The 19769-nt window shown below is 39.4% G+C and overlaps 4 protein-coding genes across 5 annotated transcripts in view; 3 read left to right on the forward strand and 1 right to left on the reverse strand.

The window, feature by feature from the left end:
* pecr (peroxisomal trans-2-enoyl-CoA reductase) overlaps positions 1–7237 on the forward strand; it is a 7728-nt gene extending 491 nt beyond the window's left edge. Inside the window, exons 2-9 of one of the 2 annotated variants that reach the window (XM_010780340.1) lie at positions 3234–3400; positions 4209–4342; positions 4428–4593; positions 4699–4780; positions 5861–5957; positions 6044–6154; positions 6556–6667; positions 6765–7237. In XM_010780340.1, the coding sequence (XP_010778642.1) occupies positions 3234–3400; positions 4209–4342; positions 4428–4593; positions 4699–4780; positions 5861–5957; positions 6044–6154; positions 6556–6667; positions 6765–6847 (952 nt within the window). In that variant the 3' untranslated portion in view covers positions 6848–7237. The remainder of the gene's footprint in view (positions 1–3233; positions 3401–4208; positions 4343–4427; positions 4594–4698; positions 4781–5860; positions 5958–6043; positions 6155–6555; positions 6668–6764) is intronic. The other variant, XM_010780341.1, reaches the window with a different exon arrangement.
* LOC104953397 (zinc finger BED domain-containing protein 1) lies at positions 97–1690 on the forward strand. Its single transcript, XM_010780339.1, has 2 exons — positions 97–977; positions 1105–1690. Exons 1-2 carry the CDS (start codon positions 114–116, stop codon positions 1459–1461), a joined length of 1221 nt encoding a protein of 406 aa, XP_010778641.1. The 5' UTR covers positions 97–113; the 3' UTR covers positions 1462–1690.
* Positions 7238–7689: 452 nt separating the features above from the next.
* ndufb3 (NADH:ubiquinone oxidoreductase subunit B3) lies at positions 7690–9212 on the forward strand. Its single transcript, XM_010780342.1, has 3 exons — positions 7690–7788; positions 8785–8913; positions 9001–9212. Exons 2-3 carry the CDS (start codon positions 8786–8788, stop codon positions 9149–9151), a joined length of 279 nt encoding a protein of 92 aa, XP_010778644.1. The 5' UTR covers positions 7690–7788; position 8785; the 3' UTR covers positions 9152–9212.
* Positions 9213–9290: 78 nt separating this feature from the next.
* On the reverse strand, positions 9291–14082 carry LOC104953400 (UDP-glucuronosyltransferase 1-1-like). The gene is made up of 9 exons (XM_010780343.1): positions 13323–14082; positions 12839–12902; positions 12617–12765; positions 11534–11661; positions 10770–10863; positions 10465–10593; positions 10294–10381; positions 9971–10190; positions 9291–9584 (listed from the first exon to the last, which is right to left on the reverse strand). The coding sequence occupies exons 1-9, from the start codon at positions 13842–13844 to the stop codon at positions 9314–9316; spliced, it is 1665 nt and encodes a 554-aa protein (XP_010778645.1). The 5' UTR covers positions 13845–14082; the 3' UTR covers positions 9291–9313.
* Positions 14083–19769: the final 5687 nt, after the last annotated feature.

Below are 19769 nucleotides of genomic sequence, written 5' to 3' on the forward strand. Positions count from 1 at the left end.
GGGCCTTTGTGCAGGATGGTATATTACGCTGTTTCTTTCTGCTTTGGATAGTTCTCTCTTTTTTCACCATACCTGTGTTTGCATCACTGTATATTACAGTCACGGCTCATGTTATGACCAGCGAATGGGAAATTAAAAGTTTTGTTTTGCAGACGCGGCCTCTTTTCACATCACACACTGGACTAAACATTGCTGAGGTGTTGAAATCTGCTGTTTTGGAGTGGGGACTCGACAATAATCAAGGCATTGCTGTCGTAACAGACAACGCAAGGAATATGGATGTAGCGGTGAGAGAGGCCGGTCTTTCCCCACACATAAAGTGTTTTGCCCACACTTTAAACCTCGCTTCAAAAGCGGGTTTTAACGTAAACCGGGCAAGCCGTCTGCTTGGTAGAGTGAGGCGTGTAGCTGCGTTTTTTCACCGCAGTTCAACTGCCACAGCTGTGCTGGCCACCAAACAGGGAATGTTAAACCTGCCTGCGCATAAACTCATCATGGATGTGGTCACAAGATGGAACAGCTCGCTTGACATGCTCGAGCGCTACCTGGAGCAACAACAAGCTATCGCTGCAACGCTACTCAGTGCTGAAGTCAGGCGCAACGCACGCGAGATAGACACTCTGGAACCAGCTGACATCACGGACGCCGAGGACATGGTTCGGCTTCTCTCACCGCTGAAAAAAGCAACCACCGTGCTGTGCGATGAGTCTCGACCTACAGTCTCTCTCATTGTGCCCCTCAAGCACATGATAGAGCAAAGCATGGCACAGTGCGATGAGGACTCCTCCACCATCGCCCAAATGAAGAGAGCCATACTGAAGGACTTTACAGACAGATACCAAGGGGAGCAAAACAAGTTTCTGCAAGTGAGCACTGCATTGGACCCCCGGTTCCGGAGCTTGCACCAGCTAAATGACAGTCAGAGGGAGGACGTTTTCGACAGGCTGAAGTTGAAAGCCACACAGATGCAGAACCAGGTACATATTTAAATATTCTTTTTGTGTCTGTGTAACTTTTTCAGATAACGTAAGGTGTGTTTGCCTCTGTTGTTTTTGTGAAAAGAAAGATAAGACGTTTTTTTTCTACCTCTGCTTGCTTGCATAGAACCCTAGTGAAACAGAAGGGGAAAGAGCACATGACGCTGAGGAACAATCTCCTCCTTCCAAAAAGACAGCACTCGAAGATCTCCTTGGGGAGTCTTTCATTAAAGAAGTGCACGTCGCACAGCACAACACTGGTATCGAGGCTGAAATTGACTTGTACCGCAAAGCGACCTCTATTTTACTCTCTGACTGTCCTCTCAAGTGGTGGAGAGACAATGCAAAGTGTTACCCACTGCTGTCCCCCATGGCCGAAGCATATCTCTCTGTCCCAGCCACATCAGTGCCGAGTGAGAGTTTTTTCCACAGCAGGGGATATTGTAAACGCCCAAAGATCCCAGCTTCTACCTGGAAATGTTGACATGCTCATCTTCCTGAAAAAAAACCTGTCTGATGAGTGAGAGAGAGTTTGAGTTGAGTTACTTGAAATCTATTTTATTGCAGGGTCTGATTATTGAATTTTCTTGTTTATTTGCACAAAGAAAATGCATACTTTTGTTTGGTAGTACTTGTTCTTGTTCCAGTCTGTTACTGTTTTGACACTTTAAATGTACTACTATACTAAAATGCTGTACAAATCAGATTTATTATTTAATAAAGAAAACATTTTGGAGTAAAAAAAAAAATTTGTATTTTCTTTTTACATTTTTTTTTCCTTCAATATATAGCGATAAATATCGTACCGTGGACTTGTTATCGCGGTATTACCGTACCGTGAGTTTTTGGTGTCGTTACATCCCTAGTACATATGTGACCTGCTCTATCGAAATCAGTCGCATTGACCGGAAGACACATTTTGAGTTGTATACACTGCTGGAAAGAGGATATTTTACTCCATTCTCCGCTTGTAATTATGCCGAAGCTTCAAAGTTGTATTTATCATCTGAATTTGGACTTTAATATTCTGAAACTTATGTTTTTGTACTCCAAATATTAAGAGAAATATGTCACATTATATAATGACTGTCACCGAGTCATCATTTTGAGAAAAAGGCTTTCAAAGTTTAATAATGTCAGCGGGAAGGGAGGGGGGAGCATCGCTAAACGTAAAAGCATTAGTGGCGAGGGAGAGCCTGTCATCTTCCCTTTACAAGCTTCAAACATGTATTTATCGGGAGATTTTGGCAATAAAAGTTTCATATTCTGAAAAAAATTCCCTGGAAACCTCCAAAACTGTTACACAGAAAGAGGATCTCTGCACACGCTTTTTTTTATATCAGCTTTGTGTTTCAATGGTTTTGTCCTAACCTTGGAGAGCCGTATATTTACTGCCACCCTAAAAGGACCTCAAAAATGTTAAAAATGTTAATAAAGAATTTATTGAAAAGTTAGTTGGCTGATTGTTTTATATTGGCTCAGCCAGGTTATATGGGATGCCCAGTCTACTATATATGATATGGGTCACTCATTTTACAATATTAAACTTTGTTTTCTTATCTTTAATTTTTCATCCTTATGTAGAATGCTATTACGATACACACATTTGGTTGTTTATAGCATAAAGAACATCTGATTTAATGTGAGGTAGGGAAATAATCATTTGATTATAAGTATGTGCATATAAATATGTAATTTACAACAGCTGTACGCTGCTTGAAAAGCTTGAAAATGCACCTTGAAAATGCTTGAAAAGTGCTTGAATTTGACTTTGGAAAAGGTGTAAGAACCCTGTATATATGTCGAGATCAATTGTATTAGATCAATTCATCCATTTTAATCTCAAAGTAAAACATTGGGAGTCAAGGGCCTGTGAGTTCCTCTGACGGGAACCTCAGCTGAAAGCTGAACAATTGCTGTGCAGAATCCATCAGGGTGTACCATTTAAATAACTGGATTTTGTATCATGTACATTTTTCATATTTTAATGAAAAAACAACCCAATGGTCTGTGCCTACAAACTCATCTAAATATCAATTTACAGCTTTAGATTGGTACTAAACGGTTGGAATAATATTGGTTGGTAAGATTGATAGTAAATAAATCAAATTGAATATCCATGGCATATAAGTAACAAAGAAAATATATACAGTTGAATTTATAATATTCCACTAAGTTTCTGTTGTATTAACAAGGTCAATGCAGAACAATGTCAGTTTACTCCTAAAGAGGGCATCAATGTTAAACCGAACACAGCTGCTGTCCACCAGGGGTCGCTTGTGTTCCCCAGCAGCAACGTCAAGAAACAAACATGGCGACGTCCAGTGTCTTCAGACCGGGCTTGTTCAACCACAAAGTTGCAATAGTAACGGGCGGCGGGACCGGGATCGGTAAAGCTATCTCTGAAGAGCTGCTGGAACTCGGTGAGTGATGTGGGGTGCTTGGGGAACAGATTTTTACTTTCATAGAGCTGAGATTCAGAAGTGAACAGCGACTGACTGACAACAAGAGCCAAGTGAACTTCGACACAGATACAAGAAGCCATGTAGGCTACTGAATTCTTCAAAATGTGACTCAGTTTAAACCATAGACTGTATATATAAAGGTTTAAACACTGTGCAGGCAAACTGGTTACAGCTATCAAATGAAATTCTGAATGAAACAGGGACAATATACCCACATCTAATTCCAATGTGATGGGGTATAAAGGCAGTAAAAAATACGAGTTTATAAATAAATGCCACTCACTTACTGGAGTTACATTCAGTAAAATGGTGGTGGGTGTGTGGGTTAAAGTTTAGCTCCAAATAATCCATTAATGATTTCCAAGTTCTCTCAAAGTTAACGCCATGAAGAACTCAGAAACTCAAGGGATGTGTTTTGTTCATTTGAAAATACATTCTAAATCAAATATATTGCATGTGAACAGACTAGCAATAAACTTTTTTACCAAAACCCTAAAATACAATGTAATAATGAAGACACACAATGACATTTTGATTTGTATATACGTCAGTAATGTGACTAATTGGATAAAGGCAAATAGAACAGTTTGAACAGGATTTCTGAAAATGACATGACTTTAATGCAGTCTCTAGGAAATACACTAATGCCATTTATAGATATCAAAGATCTAATACGATATTTTATCTCATATAATGTTATTGATATATAACCCAGCCCTCAGTCAGTACTGTAATCCTAGTTTTTGAAGCTGACTGTTGTCTTCAGGTTGCAATGTGGTCATCTCCAGTAGAAAGGTGGAGAGGTTGGAAGCAGCAGCTGAGGAGATGAGACAGAAGATCCCCGCCTCCAGCCCGGCGCGTGTCACTCCTCTGCAGTGTAACATCCGAAACGAAGATGAGGTGAGGGCCTGCACTCACCCTCAGGCTCACATTACTTCATGTTGTTGCTTTCAACAGCTGATTTTCTGTTTTCTTTTATGCCCAGGTGAAGGATCTTGTGTCGTCAGTGCTGAAGCGGTATGGTAGGATAGACTTCCTGGTGAACAATGGAGGAGGTCAGTTCAGCAGCCCGGCAGAACACATTTCGTCTAAAGGCTGGAAAGCTGTGATAGACACCAACCTGACGGGAACCTTCCACTGCTGCCAGCAGGGTAAAGATGCTAACACAGCCTCAGTGTGTGTTTGATAAGCTAACACAGCCTCAGTGTGTGTTGGGTAAAGAGCTCAGTGTGACTTTTATGGTTCTGTCCACACAGTGTACGCCGCATGGATGAAACAGCATGGAGGGGTTATCGTCAACATCATAGCTGACATGTGGAAAGGCTTTCCGGGGATGGCGTAAGCAGCAGCACCGAACACCAAATTAATTCACACAATCATTTCCATTTAGTTAAAACAAAAAATTAATCAATGTTAATGAGTGCAATTCCAAATTGCAGTCAGCGCAATATTTGGTAAATACAAAATATGTGAAAATTCTGAATGAAGCATTGTGGCTGCAGAGAAGTCCAGGCATTAAAACGCTATAATAAAATCCTCGTTTGATAAAGGTCCTCTTAAAATATCACACTATGTTCATTTTAATATATTTTACATTGATTCAGAAGATTAAAAGGCTCTACCGAAAGGTGATATGAAAATCTTCAGTTTCTGGCTCCTTCTACAGTGCAAAAAACAGAGTAATTAAGACATTCAAATAAATAAAAATAGTGCAAGAAGAAATAAAAATGAAATATTTAGAGGGAAGAAGTAAACTATATGCATGTAAAATAGATTAAGACAGAATAAAAACCAATGTAAAATGAAATACTGTACAGTGGAATACAATACTGCATATTGTAACGATATATAAGTTAACTGTAAACAGATGCATGAGAACTTTTCCTAAGTGATCATTTGAATGTTGTTTCAACATTGCTAATTTCCTCATATATCTGAAATAAATCACAGTGCAAAGTTAGTCAAACTAATTAGTTATTTCTTCTGTATTGTGAGTTCCTAATCCCAAGTCTTAAATTAAATTAAATTCATGATACCCTCAATTAGGTATTTTCCTTGCGTCTTAATCCCTCATCACAGGAAAACCATGCGTGGAGAGGGAAAAGAGAATGTTTAATAAGAAAAAATTAGGAGGATTTTGGTTCGTTTTATTGTTCAGATCTGCAATAAACACAGATTTTGAACTATATGGTAAAATCAGAATAAAAAAAAACGTTACATGGGATTGATGCATTTGACTGTAATATATCATATCAGTCAGATCAGGAAGGCTGCTCTCGTGTATCCTTAGCATCGATACTCAGAGATCTCTGCTTGCTCCCCAATCCTTGATTTCTTACCAGAACCACTCTGGTTCAACCAATAATCAAGGAGCAAGACTTTGTATGATGTACTTACTGAATCTCCTCTCACTTACAGCCACACAGGGGCTGCGAGGGCAGCAGTGGACAACCTGACAAAGAGTCTGGCCATCGAGTGGGCAGCTTCAGGAGTCAGGGTCAACTCTGTCGCACCTGTAAGTACAGATCACGAGTAAACACAGGATAAGTGATGAAGGGGTTTAATTTGTAATTAAAAAGCTGTGCTTTTCTCTGTTTGCAGGGCACAATCTTTTCCAAAACTGCAATGGAAAACTACAAGGATCTTGGACCAAGTCTCTTTAAGATGTCTGTTCCATTTAGCCCCGCAAAAAGGCTAGGGGTACCAGAAGAGGTATAACCATCATTCTGCCTTCCAGCTTTAAAATAAACATTAATTTACATGTCATTTGTTAGACGCTTTTATCCAAAGCGACTTACATACATTCAGTACTGTGGACAATCCCCACAGTAGCAATTTGGGGTGAAGTGTCTTGCCCAGGGACACAACGACATGCTGACTGCAGTGGGACTCGAATTTGCTACCCCCTGATTCCAAGTCCAGCACAATACCCACTGAGCCACAAACTAAACTATCAGAAATCCTTTATTTGTTCCAAAGTGGGCAAAATTTAAAGTGTTACAACAGCAAAGGGGCAGTGTATATTGAAAGCAAAAATAATAAAAGTAGGCTAACAGATTAAAGAAAAGTCTTGGCTATATCTAATGTTTTTTTGTACTTGTTTCTTTGTTCAGATCTCATCAGCAGTCTGCTTCCTGCTCTCTCCTGGGGCCTCCTACATCTCTGGAGACACTCTGAGGGTTGATGCAGGACAGAGTCTGTACCACTCCATGTGGGAGATACCGAGTAAGTATAAACACTACGGTTTATACTTTATACCTCACAGGTCATAGCACACTATTTTATATTCTAAATTATTGTCTTTTTATGTTTCTTTCTCCAGACCACAGTGCATGGCCTGAAGCTCCAGAGGGGGAGAACCAGGAGGCTCTGAAGGAACTACTCAACCCCAAAAGCAAGCTCTAATTGTCTGAGCCCAATGTATAAACATACCACCATGGACAGAGAGCTGACTGGTACCACAAGCAATGGGAAGAAACAAGACACCATAGTGGCCCGGGACTAAGATAGTGTGATTTATTATAACAAATTCTGTACATAATTGTATTTAATAATAGATATACAAGTGTCTGATTGTTTTTTGGTAATGAGTTGTGACAGAGCACTATATAAAAAATGTTCAGTGCCTTTGTAAGTTGGTAATTAACGGTGCTATTTGACAAAATTGCATTATTTGCAAATGGAGACAAAAGACAGAAGCAACGATGGAAAATTACAATAATGTTTTAAATATATGTACTGAGGCTGTTCATCTTTGATATAGTTATGAAATACAGACTTTATATGTAAATGTAACATGTTTCCTTTATTTGTCCAATATTTAAGGGAAAACTGAAAATTAAACCTAGTACTGTAAAATAAATAAAAAATTTGAATCATATAAAGTGTTTATTTGGATAAAAAAAATTGCCCTTGATAGTTGAATTGGATAGAAAGTAAAAATAATATTGTATATTAGAAATAAAGTATTTGCTTTTCCAATGACAAAATAGCTTGTCTTACAATGTATTATATATTACAACAATAAATAAAGGTACAGCTCTAATTGTAAAGGTGCAAGAAGCTTTGTTTTTTGGCCCAGCGTGCTTTGCTGTAATATTGGCATTAAACCACTTTAGATTAGTAACAATTAATCCAGGAGCTGTTCATTAGACATTACGTTTTAGTCAAGTGTATATTTTATAAACATTTTCTGAGGGATTCCTTTTTTCTTAGATATAGATATTTTTGGTTCACTCCAACACAGTAGGTGGCGGTAATGTACTGTATCCCTGGTGTCTCCCTGCGATAAAACGCTGAAGAAGAAGAACACAGTCCTGCTACAGAGGTCACAACAAACCACTCAGGTACAGTGTTATGCTTTTTAATTAATATGTTACATTTCTGAAGCATCTTTTGTTGCTCTTTCACTGTGGCTGACAACGGTATCTTAACATAAATTAAGCTGTAGATAATGCCTCAGAGCAAATGCTGCAATTGTATGGATGTAGCTAGACAAGTTAGCTGACGTTAGCACGTTAGCTAACGAAATGCTAGCTGAGGAAACGCTGTGTACTTTCATTAAACAACGATTTTTTTCCTATTCATTATGTACACATCTTTGCTTTAGTAAGACACTTAACTTGTATGACACTGTTTATAAAGAAAGCTAGTCATGAATAAAGTAGGGCATGTTTCAAATGTTCAATAAAGCTTAACATCATTGAGCTTTGACAGGTTCAGTTTTTGCAGGTGCTGCGAAAAGATTGTTAATTGATTATTTACGAACAGTAAACATTCAACAACATTTAAATCACTGCCAGAAATTGCTTCACAGCTAGTTTACATCCATTATTGCAAAGATTAAAACATCAACATTACATAATGATAATGACTGCCTAAACCGAGTGTTATAAAGTTTGATTTATGTGCCAACTTGCGTCCTGAGAATCTTACAAAAGCTTAAACAGGTATTGAGCCAGTGTAATGTAGACAGGTATAAGACAACAGCCAATCACATCAACCTCCATATTGAATGGCACGAAATAGTGTATAACCTGAGACCAGTTATATGCTTATACAAAGAGCATAACATACATCCTTCGTCATTACAAACAAACATTTTAATGCCATTTAAACATGGTTGAAACCTGGTCCCACATGTACATTTCTAGACGTAAACAGACATGGAAACCAAAGAGTTAGCAGTTTTCACTTCTACATAAGCGGAAACATGTTTGAGCCTGTTTTTGTCCTTTACAGGCTTGTTTCTGACAACACATTTCTAAAATAAAAGCAAATAATAATATGAGAGGTTCAAGTTATCTATGGGTGATTACATATTAACATGTATCTGTTTTCAGAATGGGAGGTGACCACGGGCACAACAAGCTGGTCCTGCCAGACTGGCGGCAGTGGAAGGTAGAGGGGACCCCACTGGAGATCGTACAGAGGAGGCTGGCTTCCAGGGGCCTCAAGGATCCATGGGCACGGTCAGTGTTTCTACCAAAAGTAAATATAGCTGTCTCCCATTTAATGAATCTGATTACTGACTATCCTTTCTTTAACTGTCCCTGTAGCAACGAGGCTTGGAGATACACTGGGGGCTTCGCTCGTACTGTCACTCTGCCTGAAGTGCTTCTGAAAGGATTCAAGTGGGGCTTTGCCGCCTTCGCTGTTGCTCTGGCTGTAGAGTACACCTTCTTCCCACCAAAGAAGGGCGGACACTAACGCTCGACCCCAGAGTCTAATAATCTGTATTTTCTGTTCATTAAAGGTTTTCTGATCACTCCATGGCTTCCCTTATTCTTCCTATTCACCCTGTCCCATCTTTAAACCAAAACCAATTTAACATACAGTAAATTTGTATTTGAACATGCACATATGGAACGACTAGTCCTGCTTTCTCTTCCTGCTCAGCTTCCAAAAGGTTAGTTTAAAACATTTTACTGTCAGGATTACAAAAAACAGCACTACAGTAGCCAGTAGTGCTATGACATCCAGGCAGTAGTACTGGATCCAGTTGAGGCCATGGACGGCAGCTTTAAGATGTTTTGCCCCTTTGTTCCGCATCACATATTCTGTCCAGTACACAGAGAGGTCGAGTGGGTCGACCAGCCGGTCTTTATGGAGATCAGACAGCTTCTGCACGTTCTCTTTATACCTGGATAAAAACAGATTAATGGCAAGAGTTGAAGAACACAACATGGAGGCAAAGTTATCAAAGCACATTCCAAACCAATTTTTTTAAAGCGACCCTATTAGGCTCAGTTTCATGTCTCATATCTATTGTGACAAGTTTACATGCTTTATTGTTTAAAAGGTGTTGTATTGGCGCCAGCCAATAGAAGCACGAGTGAGACGGAATGATTTCACTGTTAGGGAAGTAAACAATGGACTACAATTGAGGCAGGGGGGGGGAGTGTTTGGAAGAGAAACTCCCTCTGGAGGTAACTTTACATGCACACAAACATATTAGCACACTACAGGAAAAGGAAAACCCAGAAAAATATACTAGGGCCTCTTTAAGGAGCTTAAGCGTCCCCTCACCTGGTGTTGTTGATGACCTCATTCAGTCCTTGCAGAAGGATCTCTGTAGTTATGTCAAAAATATCCAGCACGAGTCCGGCTCCTCTGCTCGCCAACCTCTGCGCATTGTCAGGCTGGTCCCCCCCAAGTGGCACCATCACCATGGGAACAGCGTGACACAGTCCCTCGAACAGACCATGTGAGCCGGCGTGTGTGATGAACGCCCGCACTCCAGGATGCGCTAACACACAGATTTTGGATCTTCTAAGTTATGTTATACATCATTGGGAAGTTTTCAGTCGCGGGCTTCACATTTCCGGATGTGTTGCAGTGGATTTACCCACCTAGCAGGTCATTCTGAGGAGCCCACTTCATAAACTTCACGTTTTCTGGAACATTATCGGGAACCGGCCCAGTGTATCTCCATACGACCTATCAAAAATAATGCATTACTCTTTGAAGATAGTTTGGTTTGAATTGCATTTACGTATATGTTTACATATATGCTCCTGTACCTTCTGTGGAATCTGTCTGAAGGCTTCCAGGAAGACAGAGGTTCTCTCTTCAGGCAGATCTGACACTATGGTGCCCAGAGTGAACACTACAAACCCATGTTCTCCGTCTAATAACCAGGACTCCAAATCCTGCAACACATAGATGCCAGGGTCAGTGAGAGTTTTTTTCTTTATTATATTCTTTTCAGAATGTTTATTTGAGTTCAAATCAATTTGAAATGCAATTTTTCAAGAAGGTGTCTCAATAGAATATGAAACAATTAAAAATCTACAGTTAATTATTGGATCAGACACACAGGCCTTACCTCAGGCAGAGGATTCCTCACATGGCAGTTAATTCCGCCAACAAGCACCATATTAGGCATGAGTGGCCGTGGGAACTCCAGCGTGAAATCAAGCCTGTTTAAACACAGTATTTACATATTTATGTAAATAATAAATCTAAAATGTTTTATAGTTTAGTTTGATTCAGTAGCACGGGACAACAGAAACACTAAAACAATCATTTAACAAAGTACTTAGATCCTTTCCTTAAGTAAAGGTAGAAATACTATGGTCTTAAAATCCCCCATTACAGTTCTGAATTGAAATGTCATTTAGGTAGAAGTACTATCGGCTATAAATAAAGTACTCAGTATGCAGAATTGCTCTTTTTTTACAGTATTATCCTATTATAGAATATTATATCATCCAGTTTTATTACTAACAAATACATGTAAGAGCATTTTAAAATAGTAGTTTGTTAATATGGAGCCAATTTCAGCTACTTAAAATACCGGGTAGATTGGTAATGCAGTACTGCATCATAACATATCAGCATATAATATGTATTTATATGTAAAATAACTTGGAATACGTGGAATATTTGTCTTTCAAATGTAGAAAAGTAGAAGTATAAAGAAGCAGAAATTAGAAATACTCATGCACGTGCAATTTAGTTGAAACAGTACTTGTGTATGGCTCTATGTTAGTAAATAAACTCTGTTACATTCCACCACTGGTAAAGTCCATCTGCAGTTGATGAGTATTCTTTTCCAAAATGTCAATAAATAACCTTTGTACATGTTACCTCAGCAGCCAGATAGCCGATTCTGACAGTATTTCAGCCACGCCCACCTCCTCCCCCAGGAACTGATAGGCTAAACTGTCAAAGTGCCAGTACATCAGTCTGCAAAGCAGCGGCTCCAGGAAAGCCACCTGTAGGTCAGAGGCATCAAACAGCAACTAGAAAATGCATTTCCTGCTGAAAATGCGTGTGCATGCTGTAAACTGTGAACACTTGTGGCTGAATTTAGCTGAAAATGCAGAAAAAGCTGAATATGTTATTATTTGAATGGTCTCTGTAATTGCTTTTAGCTACAAAAACCAAGTAAGTGTGTTGCTGAACTTAGCGGAGAAATGCAGAAAAGGGAAATTATTTGAATCAAAATTGTTACAGCTCAAATGCATTGTTGAAAACTTGAAATTGAAATGTTAAACTGGAAGAGTAGGAAAAATAGTGAAAAGCTTAATATTGAACAGAAAAGGTTTAAAAAAAAAGGTATAAACAACAACATGTATAGCCTCAATGTCCTGAAATAGCTGAATAATGTAATAGTTGAATGGTTTATCTGAAAGTAGGCTGAAGGAGTTAGATATTAAATGTAAGTAGCCTAGTAGTGAATGAATGTGTATTAAGAAGAGAAAATAAAGTAAAACGCTTTGAAAAGCATCAGAATATTTTAACTGCAAACTTTTGAACTAAAACCATACGTCACCAATAATGTATAAAATATGAGGAACATGTTGAAGTCAGTATGAAGTCTCCATCAAACAGAAAAGAATAGGCTGAGAGAGTCTGTTAAAGTCCAGTCTTTTTGTTTGTGTTTGAGGTGACTGCACATGCTGTTGCACAGCATTCACACTAATAAACCAGTTAACCGAGTAAGGCATAGGTGCTTGGCATAAGAATTAAATTACAGTAGTGAAAGTTACATTTTAACAGTGCTGAAACCGAAGTCATGATGACTTGGTAGGAAGGCAGGGAGACGTATAGGCATGATAATAGCGGCAAGTTATACCATGGCAACATCTCAAAACCCCTGAATATTTCTGTAGAATTATAGAGAAAGGGAAAGAAATGAGAGCTATAAAGAGGGATTCATTTGCTCACCAAAGTGTTGATAGTCCTCTCCTTGAAGTTCATTTTATCCGTGTTTTTTGTAAAGAAGCGTGGCACATATGAGGGAGGGGATGGGCAGCCTGCAGACTTCATATCCATGGAACATGGAATTCCTCTCAGCAAGTTTATTGTGGGGAGACCTGCAAGTGATGACTGGTGAGAAACTGTGCAGACATATGAGAGCACAAATAATATAAGGGTTGCAGAACTCACCCAATTTCCGAGCTATAAGAGAACCTGTGGGCACCATGGGGTCTGTTAGGACGGCATCGAAGTTCTGCAGAGAGACAGGGTCCGAAAAATAGACTACAGGGTCAAAAGCAATCTCTAAAACCTTAATAATTGTGTTTATTTAGTGCTTTCTCAGCAGATGTTTCGACTTATGATAATAAAATAACACATTTTAGGACCCTGAGACAGAATAAATGTAATGGAATTTGGCCACCTTCTACAGTATATGCACTATTAAACACTCACACACATAATACAAAATGTCATTTGTTAAAAGTACATACTTGTTACACTCATGCATGATTTCTACAGAAAAGGTCATATTTGTCTAACCCTCAGCCTAACCCTTATTTGATGCATTAAACCAGTAGTTCATGAACTTTGTTTGCCTATGACGCCACTAAAAACAGATTGTGGTTGTCAATATTTGTATTTTTTTGTTTTCAACCTCTGTACTTCCACTCACCTGCTGTGCCAGATGTGAGATGACATTTGCATTGAACAGTAGGCTCTCTGCTGTGGTGTGGATGAAGCCCGTAATTTTCTTGATTTGCGAAAATCGCGTCGCCACCTTCTCCGTGAAAGACTGTGCTGATTTTTTCATCACGTCTATGTGTGAAGACATGACATAATCAATGTGAGCCCGGTCATAAGGAACAGGATAGGTCAAGGTATCGTAGTGTTTTCCTGGACCCATCCGAATGCTGACCTCTGGTATCACCACGGTGACCCGGTGTCCACGGCGACCCATTTCTTGGGCTATGGCCTTTATACCCACCCAGTGACTCCCATCCATGGGTACCACCAGCAAATTGCCCAAGTAACCGGAAGAAGCATTGTCCCTTGCAGGCTTGTTGCTGGTCGCTGCAGCCTCTTCTGTCTTGAGCTTCTCTGGTATGGAGTTTTCTGCCACGGTCTTATCTACATCACCACTTACTTGCATATCCACGTTTAGAAGCAGGAACAAAAACACTGCAGATTTCCACATTGTTCTCTCTTCTGTGTCTGCAGCTCACTGAATCCAACAAGAAGGAAAAAGTGAGGCAATGTAAGTAAACAATGGACATAAACCCCCCCAACACTTTCTCTATGAATGCTTGTGTAAGCCTTCACCGCCCTCAGATTCTTGTGGAAATTCCTTTGTGACTGAGCCGAGTTGTGTGCGTTCAAAGTCCTCCCTTTATCAAGAGAGCCAATTGCAGTCTTAAACTTCTGTCAGTTTTAAGGGCATAAAGTTCTAAGAACCTGAAGTTTTGTAATACGACACCTTTTCACAGTTTGTCCCTCCTCTCCAGCTGCATGCCTGAAAATGTCCCACAACAACATAGACCGAACAGACTGATTTGAGGGGGACCGGTATGACTTGTTGTACACTGTTTTGTGCCTGTATGGTGAGAGAAGCAGACCCCTAGTGGAGAGTACCAAGGAGTTATTTTACCTGGGTGGCTTTTTTTAGACACCCCCTTGTTGTGATGGGTTTAGCAGGACCTTTATATACAGTTTATGGGTAGGACGGGTTGTTTTGCTGTGATTGGAAAGCTCAATGAGCCCTGCAACAATCCTGATTCCCAGCTTGGGCAGCATTAAAAAGTGCATACTTTTTTTTCTTGTCTTACAGTATCTAGTGTAGCTGCCATTACATATGATATGCATATGATTGGAACATACTATTTAGTCAACAAATTGGACCTTTAATTTTTTGTAATATAACCGCTGTACAAAGGATTGTGGGTCAGAATAGACAAAAAAACATTATTGCGACAAGATGTGAAGGGACATCCTTTTTTGACATTTGACATACGTGTTCGGGAATAATTTGCTTAGGTATTCAACCTTTGACACAGTTAATCATTTTCTCCTCTCACTCTCTCCTTTCTCATGGCATAGTTCTACAGCCTTGGGTATTGCTTCTATCTCTCTTAAGGAGGAGCAGCTTGGGCACATTGTTGTTGCCAGTCTATGACAGAGCACAAGCCTCCATGAGGTAGTTTACTGTTCAGGGACGTTGGTTCCCTGGCGCACATTCTTTTCTATGGACAAGAGCTCTAGTTAGATTCCGGGTCCATAATTGTTTAGTCTCACTGATAAATATGTTGATTATTACACTCCGAACTAGTTAAAACCTCGAACTACAGAAAGAGTTCTTCAGAATTGGTTTGGCAACCGCTGTGTCGACACACCACCTGTTTTGTAAATTCTCCGGCCGTAACTCCAAATGAACCACCAGTGTTTGCCATCAAAGCTCCAGCTCTCCTCGTGTCTCTCTGAGTCCTGACTCTCCATTGCTGTTTCCCCCACAATACGTACTATGTATAGGGACATGCTAAACCTTTTTTGCCATTCAAATTAGTATGGTAATAACTAAGGAATATTGGAAGGCACAAGGGGACAGTATAAAATAAGTGGTAAAGTAACTAAGTACATTTACTCAAGTACTGCTTAAGTAGAAGTATGAGAGACTTGTAATTATGATGGACATTTGTATGTCTATGTTTGTTCTGCCTAAACTATTCTCACTGGGTTATTAAACATTTTCACAACATAATTTACTGGAGTATTACATGTTTTGGTACATTGTACTTCTACTCCACTACAATTCAGAGGTAAATAGTGTACTTCTACTCCACAATATTTATCTAATATCTTTGCAGATTTGGATAATGAATGTGAAAAAATGTTTTACCAGCTTTGATAAAACTTTAATGCATCAATAATTATAATCAAAACATATCATATATATTATTCTGCATAATAAGTATGTTATTATATTATATGTTGATGCTAATACTTTTGTAGCCTACTATTACTTGAGTAACATTTTGAATGCAGGACTTTTACTTGTAACAGAGTATTCCTACACTCTGGTAGGCCTACTTCTACTTTTACTCAAGTACAAGATCTGAGTATTTCTACCACCTCTGTGAATATGAGTGGTGTAAATCTTCTCATAACACCTTTGTCAATAAAACAATCAAAAAAATCCACGTTATGGTCAGTCACCACGATATGGTTCATTCAGAGGGACATTCAAATAAAAGAAAGAGCTAGCTGCTAGATTATATGTTACAAAAGTAGCTATAAGGAAAGTTGGAAGTTAAATCTTTTTTCAACAAGCTGCACAATTGCTGTGCGAGTAATTAACGAAAGGAACGACCACAACAACAGGTAGGCTATGTTGTCCTACCACTAATAGTTCAATAACAAGTGCTGTCATAATTTATATTCCCATAGAGTTTTGTTTTCGGGTTAAAGATAACGACAAACCATTTACTGATATCACTAGATATGTTCTCTGCTGCACTGCCTGCATACACTGTAATACTCCAGTTCAATACCAGTTATATATCTACAGATTCATTTATATTAACTTTATCTCAGGCTGATAGTAAACTTTATATTAGAGGCAAAACGTGACTGTGTGCACAAAATGGACGGAGAGGATTCCATGGTTACCATGGGTTGACGCAGGACTAGCATTAATATCGGATCAATATTTAAACCATAACAACCTGAAAACTACCTGAAGACGGTCTCCACTTTCACTCGACGTTTCTTCCAAAGTATCGCTTCTACTCAAGTATTTTGACATCCCGACAAGAGTCAGAGACCGCCTGATAGTTGGTACACAGAGAAAACCCACTTTCAGTATGGAAAATGTAAGATTTCATTACGTTCATGTCCCCGTTGTTTCCAATGTGATTTCCCGTCGACATTTTCAGAAACCTCATAGTTTACTGATGTTTAACAAATAATTTAGGCTCCTGTAACGATAAGTACAATTACACAAATTTGATATTACATTAAGATCATGTCGGCTATGCCACTGAAACGATTCAATTAATGAATCTATGCAGTACGAAATACCAAAAAAACACATTAATTAATCTAAACAAGACTATATGAACATAATAACACATACATGTTATGTATCTAATACAAATCATTTATATTAACTTTGTAGGCTATATCACCCAGCTCCAAGCTGAAATACTTTAATATTGTGACTTTTAATGTAGCTAATTAAAGTAACTGAAGTAGCCTATTTTAACGTAGCATTTTTTTCATTAGACGGAAATATGCTTAATATATATTATACACACGTCACATATGTGTCACTAAAGCACAATATTAACTGACATGATGGCCTAAAGGTGGGTCTTGTTTTGTCACCGGACCTGTCTCGTCTTGATGAGGTTTTCAGACTTTGATTACATGTTTCATATTCCTTCATTTATGTTTTTTATCTAACAACCACATCAGGTTTTGGCCAGGTAATCTTGCAGCACATAAAACTAGCAATAACACATTTGATTTTCCTATTACGACATTACAAAATATTAGAAAAAGGTAAATCCTGCAGGTACTTGTAAAGCCTCATCCTAACATGAGTGTGTGTTGTTGCAGGGTCGAGTGCCCGTCCTCCCGCAGGAGAACCAGACAGAAAGGAGAGTCTCTGCCCGCCAGAGGAGGCATGCGGTCTGCAGACAGTGTCCCTGCTGCATGGACGACCAGGTGAAACATCTGATCCTCAACTCTGTTCCTTGAAATTGTACACGGTTTAATCTTCAAGAACTGAAGTAATGTTTTCTCAATTATAAAAGTATTTTGTTAAGTAAGAAGTTTGCTAGAGTCTGACATCCTCTGACCTTCTCCAGGTGCCACATACAAAGCGCCGGCGCCCTGCTGCTTCTGCTGACCTGCCACCTGTCTCTAATGTGGCCCCCAGCCCCCGGACCTCCCCTGCTCCCCTGCACCTCGAAGACCCTATCAGGATCCACAACCGCTCAGTCGAGGAGTACTAGCTCATCTACCATAAAGTTGTGGATAACATGCTGAGGTATGTTGTGTCCCAAATGAGTCAGTTCATTTACAGAGTTTACACTCTCTTAGAAATCTATCTCTCTATTTTCCTTCATCATAAATATTTATTTTGTGTTTCTCCTCTCAGGTTCCCGGATGGTCTCCTGCGTCCATATAGTTTGGGTCTGGGTCGTCGTATCAAGCAGAAGCTGTGGGAGCGACTGGACCGTCCGATGTTCACAGAGACAGTGGATGAAGACGGTCTGGTCCATGTGGACGTGTCCTACGGTGCTGGAGTCCAGCCTCCGCTCTACAACGTGGATGTTTCTGGTGAACCAGAGCCCGAATATCCACCAGCAAAAAGGGCAAAGCACTAAGACACACTCTCATAAGCTGACATGTCTAAATAATACTGTGCTTTAAGTTTAGTTGTTTTAAGTTTCATTTTTAGTAGTTTTAAGTATGGCAGTTAAGTTTAAGTTTATTAAGTGTAGAGATAAGTTTTTAGTGCCAAGCATAAGTATTAAGTGTTAAGTGTTAAGTCTTTAGTTTTAAGTATTTATTAATAAGTATAGGTATAACGTGTTAAGAGTAAGTGTTTAGTTTAAGTTTTTAGTTTAAGTATTTTGTTTGAAGTAGTCAGTATTAAGTGTACGTTTTTACTGCTAAGTATAAGTATTAAGTGTTTGGTTTAAGTATTTAGTAATAAGTTTAAGTATTTAGTAGTAAGTATAAGTATTTAGTGTTAAGAGTAAGTATTTAGTAGTAAGTATAAGTATTTAGTGTTTAGTTTAAGTATTTATTAATAAGTTTAAGTATTTAGTGTTAAGAATAAGTATTTAGTGTTAAAAGTTAGTATTTAGTTGAGATAAGTTTACTTTCATTGATCTTAATGTATCTCACCACTGATGAATTGTCTTCCTCTGAATCAGTTCCTGCTCCTCTGTTAACAGTCTTCTTAATCCAGCTTCAGCCTCAACAGCAACAGTTATCACCTGCCAGACCACCTGCTCCACCCTCCAGCCTCCACCTGTTACTTCTACCTTCCACCTCAGACAACACATCAGCCTTGAGCTGCAGCCTGTGAGATGAAAAACTCCTCTCCACCTCCACCCTCTGTCAGCAACCTGCAGCCATCTCCTCCAACTGCACATTCTGTTGAATAGCTGATGGCTAAACCTCCATCTACAGCCTCTATAAGGAAACCTGCACAGATGTTATCCTACTGCCATGTGGAGACCTGAGTGGAACAGCAAGGACCAGAGAAACACACGCAGATATAGTCCTTCAGTTAATATTCAAAAATATTTCTGTGTTATTAAAGCTGGCTCTCTGTTTACATTCTGTTCACTTGTTCTTCTTCTCACAGGTGTTTCCACATGTGGTGTGAAAGACTGAGCTCACACTCCTCAACATGAACCTGACTGACTGTGATGATGCCTTCATGAAACGAGAGAGCTCCTCTTCCTCCCAAGTTGTACGTACAGTATAGCAGTATGAGATTTCTTAACAACACACTCTGAGTGTATTGGGATTTTTAATGGAAGTTCGGTGATTCATTATATTTGAATGAAACACCTTACACTTCCAGATCTACCAGGAGCTGCTTCAGGGCCCTGAGGACAACTCCTTCTACAACAGCTCTGTTCCAGAGATGCTTCCTCCTCCTCCTCCTCCTCCTCCTCCTCCTCCTGCTCCTCCACATCCTCCTCCACATCCTCCTCCACCCCTCCTGCTCTCATGCCTTCGTGAAACAGAAAGAGCTCCTCTTCCTCCCACTTGTACGTACAGTATAGCAGTATGAGACATTAAGTCATGGGATTTTTGATGGAAGTTTGCTGATGAATGCTATTTTAATGCAACACCTTTTCTTTTGGATTTTCTGCAGGCTTTGTTGGACTTCCAGATCCAGAGATACTTCATTCCTGTCCCTCCCCATCTCTGCAACCACCAGCACTTTCTACGCAAGCCGATTCATTGAAGGCCAAAGATTGCAGAGACGCTCCACCCGAGACTTCAGTGCCTTACTTTTCCAACAACGCCCCCTAAAACGACGTCTAATGTGCTCTTTTACTGTGTACTTTAAGCCTCTGCACTGTTTTACAATAAAGGA

This window comes from Notothenia coriiceps, unplaced genomic scaffold (assembly GCF_000735185.1).
Source record: "Notothenia coriiceps isolate Sejong01 unplaced genomic scaffold, NC01 NC01_scaffold00021632, whole genome shotgun sequence".
Lineage (NCBI taxonomy): Eukaryota > Metazoa > Chordata > Actinopteri > Perciformes > Nototheniidae > Notothenia > Notothenia coriiceps.